The sequence below is a fragment of the Silurus aristotelis genome (assembly GCF_946808225.1).
Source record: "Silurus aristotelis genome assembly, chromosome: 14".
Lineage (NCBI taxonomy): Eukaryota > Metazoa > Chordata > Actinopteri > Siluriformes > Siluridae > Silurus > Silurus aristotelis.
In genome coordinates, this window is record NC_139587.1 from 14,756,022 (window position 1) to 14,783,467 (window position 27,446).

General features: G+C 37.1%; 1 protein-coding gene across 20 annotated transcripts in view; it reads left to right on the forward strand.

Moving 5' to 3' along the window:
* Nucleotides 1–704: 704 nt before the first annotated feature.
* The window catches only part of dlg3 (discs, large homolog 3), a 74,715-nt gene continuing 47,973 nt past the window's right edge, over nucleotides 705–27,446 (forward strand). For 3 of the 20 annotated variants that reach the window (XM_083560252.1, XM_083560253.1, XM_083560233.1), the window contains exons 1-4: nucleotides 705–961; nucleotides 1,672–1,803; nucleotides 7,856–7,941; nucleotides 10,711–10,833. In XM_083560252.1, the coding sequence (XP_083416378.1) occupies nucleotides 946–961; nucleotides 1,672–1,803; nucleotides 7,856–7,941; nucleotides 10,711–10,833 (357 nt within the window). In that variant the 5' untranslated portion in view covers nucleotides 705–945. Of the gene's footprint in view, nucleotides 962–1,671; nucleotides 1,804–7,855; nucleotides 7,942–10,710; nucleotides 10,834–15,430; nucleotides 16,666–27,446 lie in introns of those variants that run through there. The other 17 variants (XM_083560248.1, XM_083560230.1, XM_083560234.1 and 14 more) reach the window with 11 other exon arrangements.

A 27,446-nucleotide genomic window follows, 5' to 3' on the forward strand; every position in this document is an offset into this window, starting at 1 on the left:
TATATATATATATATATATATATATATATATATATATATATATATATATATATATATATATTCATCCAGAGGGAAATACGCGTATTGTTGGAGCACAGACAGTACAAAGTATACTAAAGCAATTTGCATAATAGATGAAAGATAAGAATAAATATAGATATACAGTACAATATATAAAGGAGTATATAAGTATTTGAAGAAAAGCGGATATGGTGTTTACAGATACAGTGAGGATGGGATGTGGTAGTGCAGTATGGTGTTTGCTGAAACATAAACATTGCTGATACAAAATTTTTTTTTATATATTTTTGAAATGAATGAACAACTGATTATGCTTAACATTGAGACTGCCACCACTTCTGACCACTAGATGGCCCACGTGATCTGTTTATAATCTAAAACTACATAAGGTCTGCCTGGTAAACAAATTCCACCCTTAGCTCAGTCATATTTACAAAAAAAAAAAAAAATGCTTTTGTTCTCTAACAATTTCGTCCCCTGTGTAAATAAAGGGAGTGAACAGCAGGAGCAAATGACTGCTTGAAATCTGGAATATCTCCATAAAGCCAAATTGTGTTTCAAACAAAAACAAAACTATAACAACAGGCATTAGACATTAACCTCTAGTAACAGGTAGTTAGTCATGTGTATCATCTGTGACTCCGTGTAGTGCACTACACACCCTCATCTCTTATAAACCACACACCACACACACACACACACACACACACACACAGAGCGCTGAGCTCTGCCCCTACCTACGTGTCCGTGAAGCGGCCAGAGTGAGTGTGTTATGGCCTCAAAAGTGAAAGAACACAGTGGGAGTGTAAAAAGTGTGAGACACAGCGGTGTTTAAGTGACTCACATGAAACCTTGAGATTTCATTTGGGAATATTAAGGCTGTATCCGAGGACTGGGTCAGGACTCTCAGGCGCTTATTTCACGATGGTCCATAAATATGGTAAGTTCCCTTCGCTAACTTTTGTACTTACTGTACCTTTAACTTTTAACTTTATTTGTGTTGGGTTTTTCCTTGTATGTTTGGTGACTAATAAGTGACTGATCCTATTAAAAACTTCGCCACAGCATTGGCAATGGGTTTCTTTTCATCATTTTGCGCTTTTGGGAGACGTTTATTAGGAAACAGGAAGTAGTGGATACATTTTCACCCCTATAATATTTCAGGATTAGTTTATATAATACTGGATTGGTTGATGATGGAGTAGATAATGTGGTGTTTAGAGCTGGTGTGGATGTGGATCTCTGCACATTAATGAACGCCCACTTTAGGTAAGTAAAGCAGCTGGAACACGCTGTCACACCACTGTTTGCCCTGAGCAAACAAAAAACTAATAAATACAACAGTAGTGCACTAGAAATTGGAAATATGTGCAAGAGAAACACAATCCTAGTAGAACCGTGATTTGTGCATTACTAGGAATTTAAAAAAACGACTGATCCGTTGTTTTGACGTCACAAAGTTGCCCCGCCCCTTTGACCACAGCATTCTAAATCTTGATACAGAGTCATTCTGTGAGTGGGTTTAGAGATAATGAAACAGGTTGTTGATATATTACTAGTAGTCTGGATGTATTTATTTCCACCATTTCATGTAGATCTAAGGCTATAAGCAGGCAACGCATAGCCAAGTTTCTTTCCCTCTATTTGCAGATACTGAGAGAGCCGTTGGGCTGCTGAGGCAGTATCAGGCTAGTCTGACCAGTCCAGAGGAACAGGCTCTAAAGACCAGTGTGGGCAAGGTTTCTGCTATCTTTGGCAGCCAGCTCTTTAAGGCTCTGATGGGTAAGATACGTCTCTAGGTGAATCATGTCTCTGGACACATTACGCCTTATCATTTTCGTGCTGGACAACACTGACTTCAGCACATTCCATGTGAAATCACTATGGTGCAAGAAAAAAATTGGCTTTGCAAATAATCTCTTTCTATGGTATGCTCTGGTTCATAACTCAACCCTGTATTTTAGTTATTATGTAATCATCCAGTCTCAAAAAACTATTCTGGTATGATAAAAAATACCATAGGTCCACAAGCCCATGTAGCATACTGCTCATTCTTATTTCTATTTCTTCAGGTTGATTCAACATTTAGGGGTGTTTCTCTGATTTTACATTAATAAATGTGTAATTTAAAATATGTTGTATTTTGTAATATCTTATGTGCGTTTAAATACAATACAATTAATTTTTTTTTTTAAACCCACTAAGGAAACACAATATATTCAACTTTATTTCCTGAATATAGTTATGATAACTATACTACCCTGAATACTTAAAATATTTAAGAATCTTATTTTGTGTTAATGTGAACAAAGTTTTAAAATGTTCAGTTTCGTTTCTTCCCACTGCATGTCCTTAAGCCTAATACCTGCCCACATTCACCCCTGTGGAGTATTGTCACATGGTCAATAGGAAGTCATCGGGATTTCCATAGGGATTTCCTGGAGACCATAGGAAGAAGGAAATTAAGCAGAGCTCTGTTGAGGTGTGGTCCTGGTCAAGTATAAATTTGTGAATGAGAAAAGTGAGTGCTAAAGCAGGATTGTTTGAACACGTGTGTATATTTTACCACTCATTTCCTGATTCCGACCGCCATTCACAAACCTGAGTTTGACCTTTCCCTAAACTCTACGTGTTCTATTTTTATTACTGACCGACCAAGGCTGAGCTTCCCAAAAGCACTGAAACGTGCAGACTATCTTCTCTGGGAGAGAGATTGTTCAGAGTGATGCTTGCTATAATTTTTTTTATGAGATTTATGCTGTGATGATTTTGAAAACTCATCCCAGGCCACTTTGAAAGAAACCACAATGCCACCCCTGAAAGTACATCAATAGGTTACTCTTAATATACTGCATCAGAAGAGTGGGTGCTAGTTAACCACATTTTGTGGATTTGCCAATTCTATTTTAAACTTTCAACCCATGTAAGAGCAAAATGCAGCTAAAGAAGCTCTGTATTTGTGAGATATTGGACTTTATTAAACCAGACAAAAATGTTACGCTTGGTTTAAAAGTTTCTCGAAATGCTATATTTTTTATGTACCCCATCTGTCCATGTAAATCACCTGTGAAGTTTAAAGGGCATTTCTGACTCCCATAAAACTGCATACAATTTCAAGTTAATATTTTCTCATTTTCATGCTAATATTGTTTTTGTAATTAATGTTATATAATATTATATAAACACATGATAAATCATATGACAGCTTTTTTGTACATCTGTGCCCAGACAGACTGACCCATATTCTCAGTCTCTGTCCTTGTGCATTAGCATTTTCATGAATGGCAGGTTTCTTGATATGGGTGAACACATTTATTCAATTGTTAATTGAATGTTTTGTTAGATTTAATATAAAAAAAAAAAAAAAAAAGAAGGTTTGAGTTTTAAGGGTTACAGTCTCACCTGTAGGTTATTCTTCAGTACATGTGAATTTATCAGATTGATATTTTCTTGTATGACTATGGGGACTATGATAAAGACAGGAATGAGCAACCTGTTCATAGGTGCTCTTTGATATTTCTTTTTAACTCTCTTCCCTACTATGGCTGCACATGGCTGTGTATTTATTTTTCCACATTATGAACCCTATTAGGAAAAAACAACAAGGCACAGTGTTAGTTGCCATGAGCCTGTAGTGATGAAGGGGACAGGTTCTTCCGTCATTCAAAATCCCAGATGACATTAACAGGTATACAACTTAGTTTTTGTCCTCACTAGATAAGATTCTGATGAAGCAAAAACACATTACTGGGTTAGGGACTTACAAAGCTGCTTTTCATAAATCTATTATAACTTTTAGAATTAAGTATTTTAATAGATCCTGAGGTGCTAAGTGCTCTTGTGCTTTTTTTGTCAATAAAATAAAGGCATGTGTTAAAGCAAAAGATGATGTAAATGCTCTTGGTTTATTAGCTGTATCAAGCATTTAGAAAAGACACAAGCTAACCCTATATTTAAGCTGTTTAATATTCTGCACATTATGAAAAAAGGCCTGGATTGTTATTTTTGTATAATGTATGGCTAGCCATTCTCTATAGGAAGGATAGAAACCGGAATATTTTCACACAGGGTGTATTTTCAGCTTCTACTCTAGTTTGGAGGAGAGCTTTAGTTGTTTTAAGTGGAGAAGAAAAAGCGGTCAAATTAGGTTTAGCTGCAAAAAAAACATGTGTTTTTAATCAGCGCAGTTTCTGGACTGGTGTCATGTTGGGAGCATGAATGAAACATGATCTTACTTCTAATTATATTTCTCTTTAGTTGGGTTTTGATACATTGTTCCAGGTATCAAGCCAATTGTTATAAATACCAGTGATGATTTTCATCATGCATGCAGTCAAATGACTTTAAAAGCATATTTTTTGCATTTCTGGCTGAGACTTTTCTCAAAAAATACAACTTTGTCACTGAACTTCGTATTGCTTTGAAATTATTTCAACTTCTATCAGTTCTTTTGTGAAGATGCCGTTATTGTGAATATAGTATAATTTTATATCGACTGCATAAGAATTAGTCTCCGATGTAAATGCCTGTAAATCTGTAAATTTTTATCTATTTTTATAACATTGTGTATTATTCATCTGAACATCAGGCTTATTATTCAGTTATTCACCGTGAAGCACCTACTATGAATTATTCAGTAACTACAGTGAAATTGTTCGGGCAGGTATGTAGGTATGAGAGTAAAAAATGCAGGTCCTAGGAGTTTGCATTTCTGTATGTTTTATGCAGCCTTCTGTCATAGGTGACACTGTAATTATGGTAATGGTATTAGAGAACTGCTCTCCTGGCTTGTAACAAGCCAACCTCTGTGCTATGTGGGAGGTAGGGATAGCGGCTGGGATGCTTGATGGCATGTCTGCATGATTGCGCAATTTTGAACAAAGGTTTCCTTAACGGCAGACTCATCTCTTTGCTCTCAAACACACAAACCAATGCGGAACGCACAGTTCCGACAAGCGAGATGCCATGGTGACTCCTGTCAGGGCATCATTGATTTGTACTGTATGGAAGAGATTTTGCCAGGAAAATATTGACTACAGCTTCTTTAGCCATGAGGATATATATATATATATAAAATGATTAATTTTTTTTTTTTTAATTAATGAATGTAGATCTGCTGTTGTGGGAACTGCGACTGGCTAATTAATGTGGGAGACATTTGTATAAAATGTTGATTTGTGTCCAGAAATGTATGTCAGTTTAATTGGGAGTGGAAATGTGGATTCCGAAAGATTGTTGGAATTATTCATTTTTTCGGTCATGATTTTTAAGATAAACCATTAGAAAAATTTTTGCATTCGACTGTTGTGCATACCATAGATGTATGTTTCTTGAACATTCCTTTATGCAAGTAAGGAAATGTGTGATGTTTTAGTATTTAATGTATTCAGCTGGCACATGCAGTGATGAATGTAGCAGAATTAGGAAAATGAGCTCATAAGAACCTGTGTAGGTACTTCCTGCCATTTCTATTCCAATTAGGGCTGAATTCATTCTTGGCGCACTCTTTCCTGGTGTACATCATTACTGCCTACAGTACGTTCTAAGACAGCTCTTAGAACTTTCCTTAACACCCATGTCTCTTTGTGACAGATTTAAACATTTCTATTTATTCCAAAGCTGAATGTTTTAATCATGCTTTGTTTTGAGGTGAGCCCTGCTCATTTAGGTTGCAGTTTACTTACTTTACTTTGTCTCTCTGTCTCTTTTATCTCGCTCCGTTTCTCATCTCACTCTGGCCAGCCGGGCAACATAACTACCTCCTACACAGTGTTCTCTTCCCACACACACAGACTTACAAAGACACAACCACGATGAGTCACATAGCCCCCATTCTTTTACTGTCTTTCCTAATGCACCTCTGGGGGACATCGACACGGCCCCCAACACCCGCTCATGCACAAATAAACACAGACCACAAATCTTAGATTTTTGTTTCCTAACACTTTTAGGTCATTGCAAATGTGGCCTTTCTGAAGGTACTTTTGTAAATAGACATATTTATGGGAGTAGTAAAAAAAAAATTAATCGTGGTTTCACTTTATCATGATAGAGCAGCTAGGAAGACTATATCATTAGTTCTGTGCTGCTTTGTATTTTGAGTTCACGCTTGGCAACCACATGCTATGTATGTTTAATGAGTGGAGAGGTGTGGAATAAAGATGAGAAAGATTTATAGCTTGAAATAAATCCAGGTAGGGGTATAGTAAACGGAAAAAGCGGTAGAAGTCTAAATGGGGAAAGTGTAACGTGGGCTGGATCAGTGTCAAAAGCATTTTATTTTAGTAGGAAAATATATTAATTTGCTTATTGCTTATAATTCTCTGGTAATTGAAGGTCTCTAAATGTACAATGACCAAAGGTATTTCTCATATGACTGTACATCACATCTCATATGGCTGAAAAAAAAACTTTTCGTTTATAGACAGATGACAAATTGAAGGTAAAAAAACAAAGAAGCATAAAATGTGGTAGTAAGATGTTGAGCCACCATGAACTGCCAGAACAGCCCCGGTGCACCTTGGTACAGATTCTACAGACTGTAAAAGAGTGGTACTGGAGGGATAAACCACATTCTTCCAAAACATTTCCTCAGGTGATGTTTTGATGATACTGCTGGAGAAGGACGTCTGAAATATTTCAAACAAAATCTCACATAGGTTTTTGAAAGGATTGAAATCTGGGGACTTTGAAGGCCATGGCATATCACTTACATCCTCATCAAACCGTTCAGCGATCCCTTGTGTCCAGTGGATAGAGCTTTGTCATGCTGGAAGAATGCACTTCCATCAGGCTACACGTGCACTATTATGGGATAAACTTTATTGTATCACCTTTATGGGATGACTTTATCCGCCCTTTTTTTTTTAAAGGACCTTTGAAGCTGAACTATACCATTGGAATCTCTCAATAGTATAACTAAGCCACTGATTTTATTTGAGTTGGTAATGTTTGTTTTAGCCTGTAATGTTTAACTGCATTCAAGCCACAATAGCAGCAGTGTGAGGCAAATAAAGCTTTGGAGAAACCCAACAAAAGGTGGCCAAAAAGAAGGACAGTTCACGAATGAAGATAAACTTGCAATACAAGTTGAACATGGTTGTTTGTTAAAAAACTTTTAGTGTTTTAAAAATAACAGCTGGAGTGGTCAGAATTCTGGCAGTGAACTGATGAAGGAACGATATACACACAGAACTAGGGACTGTACAGGCCTCTCCAGATCCCCAAATCTAGAGACAAAGAAATAGTCTGTGCATCTGACTTAGATTACATTAGTTTTGAATGGTGTCTTGGTCAAAGTAATGTATCCTATCTATAATTTTTTAACATAGGCTGATATAGGTATCAATTTGATCTAAAAAAATGACCTTAAATAGATGTGGATAAATATAAATATAAGATGTCATTAGTATTTCCAGTTTTGCTGGACCCTTAACATTTTTGTGACCTGCAGTATTGACACTGATGATTTTCCAGCTGTGGAATGTGTAGTGTACTTTACTGTTATCAGCAGTGAATCACATTATCAGCCTCTCTGTTGGTGAGTGTGACTGCTGCCGCCATCTAAACTCAGTATGGGCAGGAAATTTGGATGGAGCTCCGAATGATATTTATAGATCTGTACAATGGCAAGCTTGATGCACAGGTTGAGCCATGACTTTGTTTGTGACTTTGTTTTTGACATTTTAGTCTCTTTCACATGGCCTGGAAGTCAATAATGTTTTAAATTTTTATCATTGTTATTGAAAAAGCCCACTCTAAAATGACTCATCTTTGACAATTAACAAACAAAGAAAGAGAAGCATGACAATATTTTTGATTTCATTATTTTCAGATATTCAAGAATGCTACGAGGTGACTCTGCAGCTAAACACAACAGAGGATGCAGCAAAAGACAATGGCCCTATGGAACTTTTAGAGGTAAACATCTTAAAAATATTGGAGAAAAGATCTTAAAAAAAAAAAAAAAAAAAAAAAAGGTTGTTAACAAACAGTAAACAAATAATTCCTAAACAATATTTAATACTATGAATATGCACATAACAGTCAATTTGAAGTTTCACCTCCTGATTACAGGTTTATGTTCAGACACCAGTCTGTCTTGTTTTTTTGTTCGGTGCTTGTCATCTGCCCATAGAACAAATAAGTGAAAAATTAAAAGGATTTGGTGCATTTCGATAATCAAAGCAAGCGGAGAGAAGACGAACGAGAAGGAAGTAAGTGTGAAAACAGATGGAGAGCAAGAAAGAGGGAGCCAAGCATTAGTCATTTCTAGAAAAGACTGCAGTGGTAATATCTACTGCTCATCAGTGGGATGCATAACAATGTCACCAAGAACTTCAATTGTAATGTCTAGTCACATGGAGCAATATAATATTTTTAGGCACGGTGGAGAAAATAACCCCAACTTCTATTTGTAATATCTAAGGTCACTGGGGATGAAAAATTGCCGGAGTGCAATTGCCGGAACTAGCTGAAACAAAACAACTCATTGCTGACCATGAGGCTTTAAAACCACCTTGAATGACCAGACAATGCTAGTAAAGAGCATTATGTATTTGTCAGTAAAACACAGAAAGTGTGCTAAGTTTGTAAATAATAATGTTTGGATTACATTTGTATATAATTGATAATCAATATAAATGTGTGGGTTTTGGATACAAATAAGAAGAATTTGTCCTGAATTTCATCACTTTAAATAATTCATTCTACGATGAAAATAAAATAATACTGCAATAATTTTGTTAGTAGTCGTGACAGGTCATTAGTAATATTACAAAAATCATATTCATGATTTTTCATACATTAACAGCCAACGTATGATAAAATGTAAATATCTGAAAACAATCTTTCTTAAACATTTTTTTAAATACTCTATTGTTTTTAGCATTATGTAATTAATATGTAGAATTAATATTTCAAATTAATCATTTTTGTAAAATTCACTTTGAGGTTGTTATTGGGTCTAAACAGACTTTCTAAGCATTTATCTTATTCTGATCATGAATATGTACCAAGAGGTTTCACAGTTTTTTCCACACATTTGTGATTTTTACATTTTTGATTTCGTTCATGGAGGTTTCCGTACTGCATTATTGGCCCGATCTGAAGGTCTGCGCACATTTATTGCGTCTCATATTAAAACTAATTTTGCCCTTCAGTTCCACATTCCACTGTTTTCAAAAACATCAGCACTGTGTGACAAGGGCCTCCCTTCCGTGAAAATACTGCAGGGGTCACTGACTCACTGTGTTATCTGTGGTGAAGAATGTTCCAGGCGCAGCAGAGCTCAGTATGACTTTGTAGAAATGCAGAGCCGTGCTGTGGAGAGTTGCTGGCTGTTGAGTGAGAAGCAGCAGGCAGGGAGGGAGGGCTAGAGCTGAGGAAGTCCAGTGCAGATCTTATTAGCATTCACCACACATTGTCACCTGAGTGGAGGAGAGTTAAATGAAATGAGTCTGCAAATTCACTGATTTTGTGCAGAGGTTAGAGAGAAAAAGACATCAGCAGCACTAGAGCCACCATTAATGCGAGTGTGGAAATGGTGACGTGCTATTGCTATTAAAAGGATTCGGTGTTAATAAGCCTTTTGGAGTTTTGGAATTAAAATGATTTTGAGAAGATCTGAGTTTTAATATACATCTTTTGCTTTTAAAACAAATTTGTGCACAGTGAGAACTAATAGTGTGTCTATTCACTTTACTGGCTCTTCAAAAATCTTGAACTTTGAACTTACACACAACACTGGATTATCATAGGTCAGGGGATACCACCCTAGTTGAAAATTTTTCCAAGATTTTAATTATGATGAAGACGCAGAAGAAACCCTATTGCTTCCTGAGTGTGAAATGTGGTTAAAATTTAGTTTTTATTTTGCTTAAATATTTTGTAGCAAGCCCATGAACTCTTGTTGATAGCGTTGTGCTTATTAATCTGGCTTAGTAACAGTAAATAAAAAGCATGTATGAAAGCTTGTATGAAAGCTCAATGTTGTAGTAATAGATATATGAAACCAGTAAATGCTGCATTAGCATTCGCATGTCCTCTATGTTGGAAATGACCAGATTCAGATGTAAGCCAGTGCAAGTCTATATAGTGTTTCATTCCCAATGAAAACATACTTCCTTAGACTAAATTTACTACTGATATCTGAATTTTGCTTTGTTGCAGATGTTGCCGATTTCTGCATGTTTCAGGTGATTTAGAATGTTGATGTTGTTTGAGCCACACTGCTGAATAGCTGTTCGTAATAAATGCTCATCTACTACTTAGGTGAACTAAGCTTATAGCAAAGAGACTTACAGTAAGGCTTTTTTTTGGCTATAGTAAAGACTGTCATTTCAATAATCATAAAATAGGAAAATGAGCAAAGGCAAAATTGTGAATGAAAAAAACAAGATCTGAGAAAAATGAAAATAATGATGACTGATTAATGATTTATTTTTTTTTATTTTTTTTTACATTAAAAACAGTTTGGAATAAATAGTAAATATAATTCCTGTTACCTCCCTTACCCTAAAACCTGGTGATATCGTGTACTGAAATCCATCCAAATTTCACCACAGTGTTACAAGATGTATATACATTTTTCATTAAATGTCTGCTGTTTGCTGAATTGTTAATTATGTATTGATTTTATTTAATGATTTAGTGGTCATTATTTAAAGTTGTTTTCCTGTACATGTGTAGCAGAACTCAGAACTAGAGGGTTTCACGGGGGTTTCACGAGTGCGAGTGACCAGCAGGAGGAGTCTACAGAAGGTGGAGAGAGTGTCCGGGCTGGTGAGCCGTTCCCATGTGGAGACACCCAAGGTTAGTGGCAAACTGGGAGCAGTTTAAATGGATTTTGGTGGCTGTTTAAGGATTCATGGAACATCTTAAAGGAATTCAGTATTCAGTGTTTAATTTTGTTCTGTGTAGAATAATTGCAGTTTGCACGAAACATTTCAGTCTCTGTCTATGAAAGAATCAATTTTAAAGTGGAAAGCCTTTTACCACAAACACTTCTGGTTTTATGATGAAAATACTCCAGATTGCTGCATGTTCATGGTTGCATAGTCACACTGTATTTTTTAAAATATATGTTCATGGTCGTTGAAATATTCCTCAAATATACTCTAGCTGATGGTTTAATCTCAGTTTATCCTCTTTCAGCTTTCCCAAACAGTTACAGTACTGTAAGGCCCTTGAATCTTTAGAAGTACTTAGAACATTGTGCTTGAATAAAAAAAATATATATATACGCTTTTTGTGATTTGGGATATAAACGTAATGCAATGAATGACAAGAATCGGTGCCATTTTACTGTAAATGCTAGAGCGAGGGCAATAGTACCAGCTGCTCTCTCCTCATAAAACATAGTGTTAATCACAGTGTCAGAGTTGTCTGAGATGTCACTTTTTTTTTTTTCTTTTTAATGCTCCAAATACATCATGGTTGAGTTACACTGTATCATGGCAGACCTCATTTTCACATGCCTTCCCAATTACAACACGCCCAGAGGCACATGGCAGCACAATGCCTGGAGGCACTGGCTTTTGAGATGAGTGGAGAACTGAGCGAGGGGTGTGGGAGTGTGGAGGAGGAAGAGGAGTGTGCAGTGGTCTTTGCTTATGCTGTAGGAAGACTCTGCATGTTTTTTAAAGCTATGCCAATTGTCATTTCTCTAAATTAATACCCTAAGATGAATAATTCAAAGCATGCCGTGTTGAGAGAAAAGCTGGGTAATGCTGAAGCGCATGTAGGGCCATGTCACTTTCCATACATTGTTGTGAAAATTTGGGGATACAAGGTGTAGTGCAAGGATGGAGAGAAGCACAAATAAAGATGAAGCAGCAGAGATAGAGAGAAAAAAAATAAAGAGAGAGTGGGGGAGGATAGAAGGAATGAGCCGACTGAGAGGCGAGGGCCGATGCAGTGCAACGCAGTCAGAGCTGGAACGGACACCCAGAGCTCAGCCTTCCGCAGGTTGCCATGGAAACCACATTCCTCCCTCTGCTTGCATCCCCACAGACTGACTGCCTCGCTTGCTCTCCCTCCCTCTGTCTGTTTTCCCATCTCTCTTTCTCATCTCTGTACCTTACGCAGTCATATGTGTTTACCAGTACAACATGGCCATTAATGAACACCACAATTGTCACATTTTTTTGGACATGATAAACTAAATGAACAGTCCTATTTAAAGAGTTTTAACTTTAAAGACAATTCACTGTGAAATATTGTCTTGTTTAATATTTTTATGTATGTGCAGTCAGTTTTTTATGCCCATTTATTTGTCCGTGTTTTACTATGAACAGATTTCTCATCATAGTTCTATACATATTTATTTCAGTCATTTACAACACTATTAACATTCTGCATGTAATAAGCTTCTCTATATGTTCCCTCTCCTCCCATTATTATGCCGGCACCTTGCTTCATCCTTTCCCTTAGCTTCTGAGATATTCCTATTACCCATCCTTTTCACATGATTCCCTTCATTTCCAGTCACTATCCATGCATGTCATATTCTCCCCTTTCCTCCATCCCTCTTTTCCTTCGTCACTATCTCTCGTTTTCTATAGCTCCCCCCTATCATTAGACTGTCACTCACATGTGCACGGTTTGGTACAGCAGCTGTTTTCTACCACCAGTTCTATTAATAGGAGTCACAGCCTTCATAGGCGCTTTTGTTTAGGGTCTTAGGGAGTGCGTAATGTGGGAGCCATGGCAGAATCTGTATGTCTATAGAGTCATGTTCCTACCTTCAGCTGTCCAAGAAAATGGAGAATGGCTTGAGCATGATTAAATTGAGGTCAGCACACTGGGAAGAAAACTGTTTAAACAAATCCTTTCCCACACTGCTACCTATCTTCTGAACACCACAGGAGAAAAGGCATTGCTATTTATATTTAACATATCTTTTAAACTGTTTTAGAAATCTTGCTGTATTTTATCCAACCTTGCCTCTGCATTTCATTCAGATGATGCTTAGTAATGGTGCTGCTGCGCCTTTAAGTCTGCCTGTGTCTCATCTTACCTTATATGGCCATGCATCCTGTTAGGCGGTTAGAGAGCAGTCACATGGCCTTCTGTGAGAATGCACAAAATTCCAGAATTTTTCTATTGATCTCATTTTTGTGAGTTTGCATCTAAAAGGTTTGATGTATAAATATTTAACTAAGAGGGATTGAAATTAGGCCGTTTTCTTTTTTAGATGTAAGAGCTCTGCCTTCTCTACAAACCACAAATCATGTGGTTTGTATGAATTGGTAAACCTTTTTTGATTTATCAGGGTGGGATAGATTATGGTAAATAGTTATGCTACATCATGTCCACATGATTTATCAGAGCTCTTCTAAATTTATATGAAGACCAAGTTCAACCTGTGTACTGTGTACACTGTGAAACATTACATTTCAGATATTCGGAAGACATTTTGTGACTGGATCTAAATCTAGAGCTGTATGAATACATGCCTTTACACTATACAGCTCTACTAATGGCATTATTGTTTTTAGAAATCAGTCTGTGACTGCATCTGTCACTTCTTTCTCATTATATAGTATTTTTTGTACATTAGTACTGTATACTGTGTGATTCTGAAAAGTATTTTTGTGACAATCTGCTATAAGAGCTATATAAATAAAAATGATTTTATATTGTATTGAGTGCTGCTTGCAAATATACAAATATGCTAAATGACCAGAAGATTGTAAACACCTGATATTACACCCATATGTGGGCAAGATGGAAGCAGGTGTGCAGAATGTTTTTGTATGCACTACGGGAAGAGGCACAACTTTGAGATGAATTTGATCGCAGACTGCGCAGACATCGTTGTCTGACCTCGCTAATGCTCTTGTGGCTGAACGGGCAAATCCCCACAGCAATGCTTTAAAATCTTTTTGGAAAGCCTTCCTAGGATTGTAGAGATTTTCAAAACAGAAAAGGTTGCTTGAATCTTGATTGGGATATTCGAAAAGCACATGGAGAGGTGATGGACAGGTGTCCACAAACATTTGGCCAAATCAACAAAACAGTGCAGCCTGAGTGGTGTGACAGTAAAGCATTTTTCCTGTTGTCTGGAGATTGCAAATTTGAACCCTGATGATGCCACAGACATTTGTAACCTTGAGTCTAAGATAGCAAAATTGTCTCTCTGGGTGGGAGGGGTGGTATACTCTTTCTCCCATGTCAGTCACAGTGACACTAGCCAATCATGGCCATCTGTGGGGTCATGCATGTGGAGCTGTATGACAAGAGCTTTCCTCCAAGTGTGTGACGCAGTCCCTAAATGTTTGATTCATTTGGCAAACATTTGCTCTCATTACTTCCCTTTCTCCACGCCATTGTTAAATATTACAGTTAAATAGAGCTCTAACAATTGATTGTCTGTGCTGCAAACATAAGCGCTTATTATATTTTTATATTATGTAATCTTTGAAGGAGTAGGACTGTTTCCCTGGAGGTACTAGAAACGCCCACATGCATTCACACTCTGAAAGATGTAACAAACCCCCATGATCTAATGCAGGCATGTTATGCTTGAGTATAAGCCCAATCTGCCTCTCTATTTTCTCCTCAAATTTGCTGCTTGAGTTGTAAAGATCGTGTAGATTTGAACACTGCTCTTCTATAGAGAGCTGAATTGTGCACCACTGTATGGGGTGACATCTGTAGATGAGAGCTATGGAGAAAAGGAAAAAAGAGAAGGAGTCATGTGGCCTGGGATGGATATGCTTGCATTTTAATTTGTAGCTGCAAGACACAATCTGCTTTCTGGAGCAGATTTTGTAATCAGTAATTTTTTATAGAAAATTGTAATAGTAGTAGTGATATTCCCCTTCAGTCATTCGAGTACCTGCTGTTTCCTTCTTCCGTTTGGCTAGAAAGTTAATTTGAACTCTATGAAAGAAACATTTTTAATGGTTTGGGGATGATTTATTGTGTCTGAATGCAGCCAAACTCCCAAAAACATGACTGTAGGTGGAATGTGTGTATAATAGTCTGCAATGGACTTTTGATATTCAGATTTTTTTTTTTGCAGTCTGCAATGATTCACATGAGTGTGATTACTAGAAATGTTCACCTGACTCATTTAGATTTGGCAGCTTTAACACTTTAATGCAAGACCCATTTATTTCTGATATGAAGCCAGCATTCGATGAGTGTTGGAATCTTTGCATCTTTATTCTGTTTCTGTGCCTGTGCTCAGTTTATGGAACGCTGCCCCTTTAAGAGCAGCCACTGAAACGACGAGTCCTGGTGGTGCTGCTGCTGAGGCCGTGCTGCAAGTTGATTGGCCGCGTCTCTCAGAGCTGAGGTGCTGGAGGGATGCTGCTACGCATCTCCCTCTCCCCCTCTCTGCTTTGCTTCCTCTCTCTCTCTCTCTCTCTCTCTCTCTCTCTCTCTCTCTCTCTCTCTCTCTCTCTCTCTCTCTCGCTCTCTCTCTCTTTCTTTCCCCCTCTCTCTCTCCCTCTCTCTCTTGCTTGCTTGCATCCCTCTGTATAATTTTCATCTAGGGCAAGCGAACTGAGAGGCAATTCAGTGCTCAGCTCCTATCTACTGGCTGAGAAAAGGGAGAGGAGGAAAGAAATCGCTTCCCACCACAGGAGGAAGATAAAGAGGAAATCTTGCTGGTAAAAAGAAGAAAAAATACAAAGGAAGATTTGATCAAGGATATCATCCATAGATATATACAAATTGTTTATTATATATATTTGTACACACGCCTATAGATATATATATATATACATATATATATATTTAAAAAGAAAAAAAATATATATATGTGTGTATATATACATTATATACCTGTATATAACTGTGTATTTGTGCTTGTCCCTTTATATTGATATTTTTATATGTACTTGTGTGTGTGTAAATATATACATATATAAACAAATGATTTTATATATCTATGAATTTATTTACTCATCACTGTGAAGCAAGACAGTCAAGAAGAAAGTTCCGTCATCGGGGCTGGTCTCTGATTGAGAGATCCTATACAGTATTTTCAGCTTTTCCTTCCACATTTTTTTACATTGAAGGGAGGAAGACTATAATAATTTTTGTATTACTTATTTCCTGGCTGATACCTCCTTACTTCCTTTTCTGGATTGGGAGGAACAAAGCGGAGGATAACACGGCTTAGAAGACAGTGAGATTCCTGTGATTTCTGAGCTTTTTAACCGCACTGCTGTTCTCTGAGCCGAGCAGCGTTGCGTGCTGTGTTTGATCTGAGGAGGCAGCGGCAGTAGTGAGAGACAGTGAGAGAACATCACGTCGTGTGAGCCGGTCAGCATGCACAAACACCACCACTGCTGCAAGTGCCCAGAATGCTATGAGGTGACGCGCATGGCTGCCCTGCGTAGAATGGACGCCCCGGCATATGGAGACTGGCAGCCGGAACCCTATGGATATCCGGCCGGCTATGGAGGTGGCCAGACCTTACCGCCTCAAACCTCGGGTGGAGGAGCAGGCATGGGCGGAGGGGGAACACTGGGCAGAAGTAAAGGGAAAAAGATGTCAGCCGGGGGCCCTGGAGGCCCCACTCCCATGAGCCAATCCAAGGGTGGCCCCAAGGTAAATGGCAACAACTCGGGAGGGCAAGGTGGATGGTGGCCAGAATGCACCTGTACCAATCGGGACTGGTATGACCAGGTAAATGCATTTGTCGTGCTTGATAGACTGCCCGTGCCAGTGGGGGCGTTGAAAGGAGGCAGGTGGTGTATGTGGTTGCTGGGTTGGGGCTCTCATTTTTAGAGGAGCTCATCCTTCTACTGGAAGTCTGTTTTACCACAGCCAAAACAAAGCCTGTGTCAAATACCTCCTAATCAGTGGTCTTTTTTTTGTAGCACAGATGTTTTCAGTGTTTGCGAATAATTCAGAGTGGATCATTTCATGGTGTTTTTTTGTGGTGGAGAAGATGGAGGAGGGGAGTGACAGGATGCTGAGTAGCTTTCTTAAAAACGTCTAAATAGCTTCACTGAATGTTGGTGCAATTCATATTTGAGGAACGTTGATATCCATGGAGCCGTGGTTCACTAAGGACGATGTGAAATATTGCATAAGATGCAATCTTGTGTTAGATGACCATTTTTTTTTACTGATTTCTATATATGTCTCTGTGAATCTCTTTTACTGCCTGTATTCTGGAAAAGCAAATCATAAAAAAAAAAAATGTGTGTGTGTCTTTGAGAGAGAGGGAGAAAGGGAGCAGGGGTGGGGGAAGGGTCACTGTCAGTGTAGGGAAAGACAGAAACAACAGTGTGAGCAACAGTGTACACGTATGTACAGTGCATACAAACTTATGCTTGTATGCCATGCCTGTTAGACTTGGGACGGTTTAAATCTGTACATTATGAGACAGCAGGAGAATAGCAATAACATGGTGGTTGAAATATTTTTGGGTAGCAGAGAAAGTTGGAGAATCCACCAAGCAATGAGATGAAAACATGATCAGGGAGGAAAATGTTAGCAGTTGCCACTCATTGGCTACATCTGTCAAGATGAACATCTTTATTCTCGGAGTTTCAGAAAAAATTTAACCTTCATTAACACTATGTGCTTTACTAATTTGTCTTCTTTTTTATATATCTCCTATACATTCACTATGTTAGATTTAGGTTATGCAGTGGCATTGAGGGCAGTTTTTAGAAAGTATATTTATTGGGATTATGAAGTTGGTGTCTAAAATGAATGGAAGTTAAATACAAGACAGTGACAGAATTAAAAAAAACGCTTGAGTCAGGTGAATACTGTACATTATTGGGCTGAATATCATGAGGTCATCGTTCCTGTCTGTTTTTTAGATGATGCTTTAATTAGTTTTGAAGGCCTCCTTACTTACAATTGGCCATCTATTGTGCATGTGAATTAATTAGTTTCATCTAAAAGGACAGCATTATAAAATCCATTATTATTTTGTTATATTTCAGATCCATAACAGATAAAGGAATGGCTGTCAAAAAATGGCAGTGACAGAGGTGAAACGTGGGGAAAGAGAGGAATATGCTCATAAAAGCAGCCAGCCAACCAGGAGGGGGAGGGGGTTATGTAAGATCAGGCGTTTGCAGGAGATGCGTAGAGAGCAGCCATGTAGCTATGAACCAGCATCTGTCCCAGCCCTCAGTAGGGCAACAGTTAACAGCTTACTAGCTCAAATGAATGTGAATACTGCACTTGCACAACATGATATTTGCTTTTTTTCTGTTTCAGATATAGGATGGTTAATTTTTACCTTTCTTATCCTTAGTGCTTTTGGGTTATTTGAAGCTAGATGACTACAACCCCTTCCATACATTGACACATGGGTGGGAGGCTCTTTCCCACCCTGCATGATCTATCTATATATATATATATATATATATATATATATATATATATATATATATATATATATATATATATATATATATATATATAGTATCTCACAAAAGTGAGTGCACCCCTCACATTTCAGCCACCATTTTAGTATATATTCTCAAGGGACAATACTAAATAAATTAAACTGGGATATATTTTAAAGTCGTTAAAGTGCAGCTTGTATAACAGTGTAGATTTACTGTCCTCTAAAAATAACTCAACATACAGCCATTATTGTTAAAATACCTGCCAACAAAGTGAGTACACCCTAAGTGATAATATCTGTATGTCATTTAACCATGCAAAGCCACATGTCCTATTTATCATGTTCATGTTTCTGTCTGCTTGACAGGACCTTACAAATTTGTGTATCTTGTATTAGAGCAGTTAAAATTTGGATCTTTTAAGTGCAATTCTCTTATACTGACCACTGGATGTTAAACATGGCACCTCATGGTAAAGATTAAAAAATTAGAATTGTTGCTCTCCACAAAGATAGCCTAGGCTTTAAGGACATAGGTAACACCCTAAAACTAAGTTACAGTACAGTGGCCAGTGCCATACAGAGGTTTTCCAAGACGAGTTTCACTCAGAACAGGATTCTAGCACTGGTGACGCCATGGTGAGGAGTACCTACCTAGTGTATTGCCTACAGTCAAGCATGGTGGTGGTAGCATCATGGTCTGGGGCTGCAGGAGTGCTGCTGGTACTGGGGTGCTGCAATTCATTAAGGGAAACATGGATTCCAACATGTACTGTGACATGCTAAAGCAGAACATGATGCCCTCTCTTCAGAAACTGAGCTGAACAACAGTTTTCCAACAGAATAACGAGCCCAAACACACCACCAAGATGTCAACTGCCTTGCTGAGGAACTGATGGTGAGGTGATGGAGTGGCCAAGTATGTCTCTAGACCTAAACCCTGTTCAGCACCTGTGGGGCATCCTCAAGCAGAAGGTGGAGAGGCACCATTTGTCTAACATTCAGGAGCTCTGTGATGTCATTACAGAGAAGAGGATCCCAGCAACAACCTGTGCAGCTCTGGTGATTCTGGTGACACCTCATGATTATGCTAACATTTTCTAAAGACAGTTATGGGGTTGCCAGATTTTGATAATTCGAAAATATCCTACAGCTGCTAGGATGAAGGTTTGTATTTAAAATTAAATTTAATGCAAGTTCCACAAGTGCACGTACATAAATTGTGTCACAATGATCTTTTTCCTGTGCCTCATTCTTTTGGTAGTTTGAAATATTTAGGTGTAGCTTTCAGATGTAGTTGTACTGTAAATTTTGTTGAAGCCTTGCAAACCTGTACATAACCTGACAGGATACACACCTTGCTGAACATGGTCTGAAATTGTTCAAAACCTAAAAGATGTTAGAATGTATGCTCTAGCTACTGTTTACTCATAAATAGTTACTTTTGAAAAAAAAAAAATCACTTGAATAGTAGAATATAGCATGTCAAACTTGATATCCTTTTAACTTAATTGTGTATGAGGTTTTTAATGTTGACCTGTCTCACCAAACTTATTGTCACAAGCTGCTGCCATTCTTTCATTTCATGTTTTGACACCAGGTGGATAACGAACTTTAGTTTAAACGAACATAGTTTGCACTGACTCTTCAATAGCAGAAGAACCTGAGGTAGTTTAGATGCATAATCAGTCATTTACTGCTACACTCTGCAGCCTACAATTAATGTGCAAGAATGAATTATTGCCTTAAAATTAGTTGATGCTGTTCAGGGTTTAAGTAAGATTGCTTTTCTGCTTGCATTTAGTTTTTTTGGACTGTGTAGACGCACCTATTATACCTAAATCTATTAGCTATTTACTATTTAAAATGTGTCTAAACAAAAGTATTTTTTCTATAATCATATTCTATGAAAGTGGAAATAAATTGTATTAATGAATTCATTTGACATGAATTAGAATTTAATACAATTTTGTGGTTCTAGGAATCCAGACATTCATAAGAGCACACTTGCACTGACTGAAATGGAAATGTAAAAATAAATTCTCCACAAAAAAGATTTTTATTTGACACAGCCTTGTATATTGTGTATAATCACTGAGCTCTTTATTACAAACACTGTAATAATACTGGGTAGGACCTCTTTGCTGTTCATTGTGTCATGGAAATGTCTTCTGCATTTCCAAGATGACATCTTATGACATCTACTACAAGATGCTGGAAACACTCCTTTGTGATTTTGGCCCATGGTGACATGATTGCATCATGCAATTCTTGCAGATTTTTTCAGGTGCCTTTTCATATTGTGATCCTTTATTTCTTGCACATCCCATAGGTCTTTCTTTTGGATTTAAATCTGGTTACTGAATTGGATTCAATCCAATTGATGAACTCATTGTCATGTTTATGAACCCACTTTTGGGAACTTGTTATAGACTTCTGCTGTGGTGGCCCATCCACTTTAAGGTTTGACTCTAGCCTTCTGGTCAGCTGGAACCAGTCTGGCTATTCTCCAGGATGAAATCCCTGGAGTTCAGTACTATACATATTTAAACCAGCTAACAGCATTCTTTCACCAACTTACCTGCCACGGTCAAGATAACATTTTCCCCATTTTAATGGTTGTGAACATTACCAGAAGTTGCTGGCGTATATCTGTGTAATTTTATGCATTGTGTTGCTGTCACATGATTAGCTGTTGCACGAATGAGTAGTTGTACAGGTGTTGCAAAAAATAACCCTGGATGTTGGGATTTAAATTTGCAAAAGGTTATCAGCATCTGTGGAGGTTGGATTTGTGTTAAATATCTAATATCTAACAGATTTGAATAATGAATAGCATAATTTTATGCTTGCTGAACATTCCTTCTGAAAAAAGCTATTGTTGTGAGCTATGTAAGCTAAAGTAGTAGTGTAGCTACTCTGGAAATGCATAATATATTTATATATATATAAATATATATATATATTTATATATTTGTCTATATAAAAAGGCTTTACTTTAATGTTTGCCTGCATTTACTTTTTCAGGTAAGGTTACAGCTGTTGTTACACAAATAACTTATTTAACAAATGTAGGTGTGCAATGTATTGTCAACCCACTGAAAAGAAGGTTTAAGATAATTAGTGGTATGGTCACGTTGTGTTGCAACAACGTCTGCTATTTCTTCGTTACATCATTAGAAAACACCAGGGTAAGTGACACATTAGTCAACATGTCTGCATTCTGTCTGAACAGTTTTTAACTCCTGCCTCGTGAGTTTTCTACGAGGAAACACAAGTTGTGCATGGAAAAATTATTTCAGACATACCCTCCTAGAACAGGTAACACCCAAGATATAGGCCACAAAAGGACAACCAAGCACTTAAATGTGTAATTGTAACAGGCTTAAAACAAATACTAAATTTGTTGTGCAAAATGCAATAGATGCCAAACCAAGCAAGATATTTTATCTCAAAGAACAATATACTGTACAGTACCTGTGTCCAGACTAAGTGAGGCAAAGTATTAAATACTAAATTCAGGCATGTACAGAGTTTTCCCAATTATAAAAGACTCTAATATGTCTGCTTGTGCTTTTCTGACTTTATGGCTCACATACAATGTTTAGTTTAAATGTTAATTTGACGTTTTACAGATAAAGTTGTGCTTTACTGTAAGAAGCTTTGGTATAACATTAATAGTAATACCAATACTGATATACTTTATTATGCATGTAGTGTGATGTATACATATTTTACTTTTGTTTACATATTTGTTCTTGGTGACCAGATTTTGTTATCAGAGTAGGTCTTATGAAAAGTCTTAAAGGAGGGACTTATTATTATGTTCTAATACCCTCAGCCATAACTGCTTTGTAATATTTCTAGATCTTACAGCAAGGTCTTAGTATCTCACTGAACATTTTGACCAATGTAGCTTATTTATACAAAATTTCTGCTACTGAAAAAACTCATTATGTCCTTTGATATGTTTGGTATGCTCTTTGTATGAACAAGTTCTGGCTCTAAGACAGAAATAATGACCTCCTTAAGACTTTTCATAAGACCCACTATGTCATCAAGAAAGGATACATCAAACTACATTAGACTACATCCATATTGAAATCCTGTAATCCTTTAAAAATCATTGTATATTAGCATATTAATGAAAGTAAGTACATTAGACCTGCCCAAAATGCTATTTAACAAATGACACCTTCCATAGTAATAATACACATAATATTCGGATAAAAACGATACCTGTGATAGAAATATAGCCTGCCAATCATATACTACGTACCACGTGTTTTCAAAAAACATTTACATTTTCATTATGACTATTCAATATAAGATGATAGTCACAGTATTTCTGTAATAAGCAACTTGCCATGCATATGATTTGTGCTGGAGAATATTTTATATATCATTAAAGAAAGCATGAACATGTAAAGAATGATAGACAAATCATGTGAGGAATCGGACAAATTAAAGGGAATTTAATTTGTGCCTATAGTTAAAAAATGCTCTCAGATATGACACTGCAGAACATATTTGCATGTATCCAGCACATCTGCAGCTTTTTTCATGATTATTTATTCATCATTTTACCAGATGATCATTCTTTAGGTGTCTCCTTCCTTACAAAATTTCAGTCAACTCCACAATCAAGCTGTGCTCACACAGTACAGATTTAACAAAATTGTTTAACTTTTTAATTTCTTAAAGAAGAAATAATAATAAATGCTGTAAAAAATATATTTTTGTTTCCTTAACTTGTTAGCCCATTTTTCATTAACTTCAACTTTGTGCCATCTGGGCATTTCTTTGCGCTATGTACATTACTGCAAGTCATTTGGCTCATTTAAGCAGGCATTTTTATTGATATTTGGGATTAATGTTGTTTAAAGGGCATGATGTACTTTTGTAAGAGCCAGTGCTCTGAGCTAAATGCTAGTTGTGAGATATATGTGCATATAGGAAACATGTATTTGACTCCTCCAGTTCTCCAACTGCATCACTGAAATGTTATGTTTGCAAACACCTATACTTTTAGCCATAAGACTCCATTTGGCATTAATGTCTTGCATGTTCATAGCACTGCTGTATCTATACATTCTTGGTTTTTCCCTTCCCTGACCACTTGCTAAATCACCTCTCCCTTTGTGTTCTGGTACCTCATGTTTTTCAAATTAACCAATGTTTGTGGATGCATATAAATGTTTCCCCTTCTCCCATGCATGACTGAACCACCAGTATCATTGTGGGTTTTTTTCTCATTCCTTTAGAAATGTGTTTTTTCTCGGTTCTGCCCAGAAACTTACAGGCACCAAGCCGACGTTGCCATGGTGACACAATGGAGATCAGAATTTTAGTGCGGTTTGATAGTCTAGCATTATGTTTTGGTGTAGTGACTTTGGTATGTGCAATGAACTTTCCACTGGCACAATAGCTACATATCTGTGTAGCATATATAACGTACTATGTATATACTATGTATACTATGTATATAACACGATATCTATGAGGCATACAAGAATTAGTATTTTATTTTTCTGCTGTGGTTTTACACCGGAATCAGAATGGAGTGCCCTTTAGACCTTGGAAAAAAACGTTGGTGGTCTGTTGTATTTTTCTGATAAGTCCACAAAGTTTACTTGGGTTAATGTGTGATTATTCTGTTCCCTATTTTGTTGAACTGTTGAGAGAACTAGCCTAACTAAGAAATGTTATTTTACAGATTACCTGGCTGCCCCCCCAAATGTGTCTAGAGGTTCACATGTGTACAGCTCCCTTCAAAAGTATTGGAACACCAGTTCTTTTTTTTTTGTGGGGGCCATTTTGGTTTGAGGTCAAAATATTAATTTGGGATGTAGAAACTTTTTTTCTGTTCTTTTCATCTAACAACATCTACCTTTTGAAACATGGTTCCTCTTTTTTTAACGCAATACATTTTTTATAAGGTCAGAAATATTGGAACATGTGACTAACAGGTATTTCTTGTCCTATTAGAGCGATTGTTTAAACAGTTAATAGTGCTGAATATCTGCTGTTGGGTGGCGGTGCTTCAGCTAAGTAAAACAGTTGTTTCTTAATGGAGTTTGGACAGAGAGGAATATAGGTGTGAAAAAAAAGCACCATTCATCACTATACTGGGTGGAAGCACTATGTGTCAGCACTTTTTTCAAAGGTCCACTTGGCATCCTAGGTGTGAGTAAGAACTCTAAAGCAGTTGGCGAGCAGAAGGTGGGAATACCGGAAAATGCATGCATTCGTTTTCACAACTCACATTCATACAGCTGCAGTCACGGTAGGAAGGTCAGCCATTTTGCAAGTTTTAATCTGTAGTAGCTTTTGATGGGTCCTCCACTTTTGCTGCATAATTCAGGCTTCAGCTACTGTGCAAAAAGTGTAAAAACCTCAGCAGTTTAGATATTATCATTACAATCAATGAATTGAAGCGCCATCGAAGTGTGAAAATATTGCCTACATCAAAGTACCTCATGCATTACAGAAGTATGTGTTTAAGGAAGTTTTAAATGGTTCATTATCTGAAGTTGTTGTTTCAAATGTCATTGTCTGAACTTTTATTGTAAAAACATATGAAGGGCATGCACATATGAAATCAGACTTTGTAGCTACATATTTATATCATATTCTTCTCATATTATAAGTATCAGAAGACCATGGGTTTAGTGTGTCAGTGTTTGGGCCCTGAGTATTTTCACTGTACATCTCTGCAGTATGATATACATATTAAAATGATCAAATCCTAAAGGCCTTTGAATTTGTTTTAGAAAGGTATGTATTATAGATTTTATCGGTAGTTCAGAAATCTTAATTAGTGCACCATAAAAAATTTTGTCTAGCAACTTTGCTCAGTTTTCAGTCTTGTAGTCTGATGTATAACACTTAAAAAAATATTTTATTTAGTAGTAAGAGACAAAGGACTAATCATATTCTACCATCCTGTCAAAGATTTTCATAAACAGGCGCGCCTGGGATCTGAGATTTAAAAGAGGCTCCCGGGCAAGATTATGAAAATTAATTGAGCAATGCAGAGGGCTGACATGTGATTGACTGAGCCAGGACAGCGTTGCCATGGCAACCACTGCATGCTTAGACTCCTCTGGTCATGTGGTAGCAGGGCTGTCTAATCTTATTTATTAGTATGCAAGTCTTTCATAAATACTAGTATTGAAAATTTATATATAAATATATATATATATATATATATATATATATATATATATATATATATATATATATATATATATATATATATTCCTGCAGTTAAAGAAATTGCCTTATATCCATTTTGAGATTGGGTAAAATGTCTGTTCCTGAGAAAATGATTACAGAAAATAGACTGTTTCTCAAATGACACAGGAACGCCATGATCATGAATGTAGTTTCTTTGCTTCAAGTGTTAAGTAACAGAAATACATCTATGTACTTCTGGGTTTTCTGGTTTCCTCCCACCACCCAAAACATGCCAATATGTGGTTTGGTTAAGCTAACGCTTGAACCTAGGTGTGAATAGGTGTGTGCATGTACTGGCATCTGATTCAGTGTTTTTTTTTTTTTTTTAATATAGGGTCCCATCCATAATGGACCCTGATGCACAGTAAACAATACATTTTAAAATTTGCATACAGTAAGTGCAAACAAAAGTAGGGACAATCAGAAGAACAGAAGCTCAAACTCATTAGGTAACTGGCAAGAGTTTGAAACAAACCATGAAGTGAATAGCGTTTATATAGGCAATACAGTCCTGCCCTCCACATGAGAATAATTAGTAACCATGACAACAGGTTAGAGCACTGCTAAATGAGACCTCTGGTGGACTGGCCTGGAAGTGCAACCATTTTGATTATGATTCAGCTCTTGATGCTTTGACTATGTTGACAGGAAAAAACAGGTGTGCATGCATGTCGATTAAAGGCCTTTATTTTTTGGCACAATTACAGCTTTTGCGTTATGGCATCCCATCTCTTCCACCCATCAGTTTAAAGGTTATCATCACAGTGAAATATTGCACCAGGTTCAGACCAGCAATGTTCTGGGGATTCATCATCCTATTTTGGATACTGTTTATACTCCAGACTGCGGCAGGCTTCATATAAAATAAATGTGCATCTGCTTCTAACTGTATCATCGCTCCCACAGTTGCATTTGTTGCAATCAATAACACTACAGAGTGTCCTTAAAACATTCCTCCTCTTTGCTTAACACCTCTTCAGCTTGTGGGCGTCTGTGGGTGCTTATGCTTTGCTGAACTGGTCACAATTCAAGGGTTTATTTTAGACATAAATTTTTATTTTATACTTTATTCAACCATTTAGTATACGTACAGTTAAATTTAGTTTTTCTTTATTTGTTTTGCTAGTTGATGTAACTAAAATCATGTACATGAAATAACAGATTATTTATTTTTCCTTTGCAAATATATATAGGTATCAGGATCACCCTAATAATTATAATAATAATAATTCTTAGATTTTAATAATATACATTACTGCACAGTAAAATAAAATTCTTTCATCTTGTTAGTTGGGATCAGAGCACAAGGTAAACTTTGAGATGTGGCTCTAAAGCAAAGAGGGTTAAGGGCCTTCCTCAAGGACAAAAAACTGATAGCTCACCAGTGCTGATGCTTGACCCCTTGCTCTCCTGAACATTAACCCATCACCTTAACTGTTGAGCCACTCATGTCTGGCAATTGTAGGTTACCTGATAAACTGGTAACTCACTTATAAGTAAGTGTGTGTGTGTGTGTGTGTGTGTGTGTGTGTGTGTGTGTGTGTGTGTGTGTGCACTATTTGCACTATTTTCAGACACCTGGTGTATTCAAGACAAAATGAACAAGGCTGTAACAGTACATAATGTGAGATAGATAGATAGATAGATAGATAGATAGATAGATAGACAGACAGACAGACAGACAGACAGACAGACAGACAGACAGACAGACAGACAGACAGACAGACGGACAGACAGACAGACACACAACAATGCCAGGGGTATAAAAAAATAAACTACAGTGAGCGCAGTGCCTCTGTGGCTACTGTATTTTGTATTGGATTTGCTTGATTTGTTTTGCACATGCATGAAATGG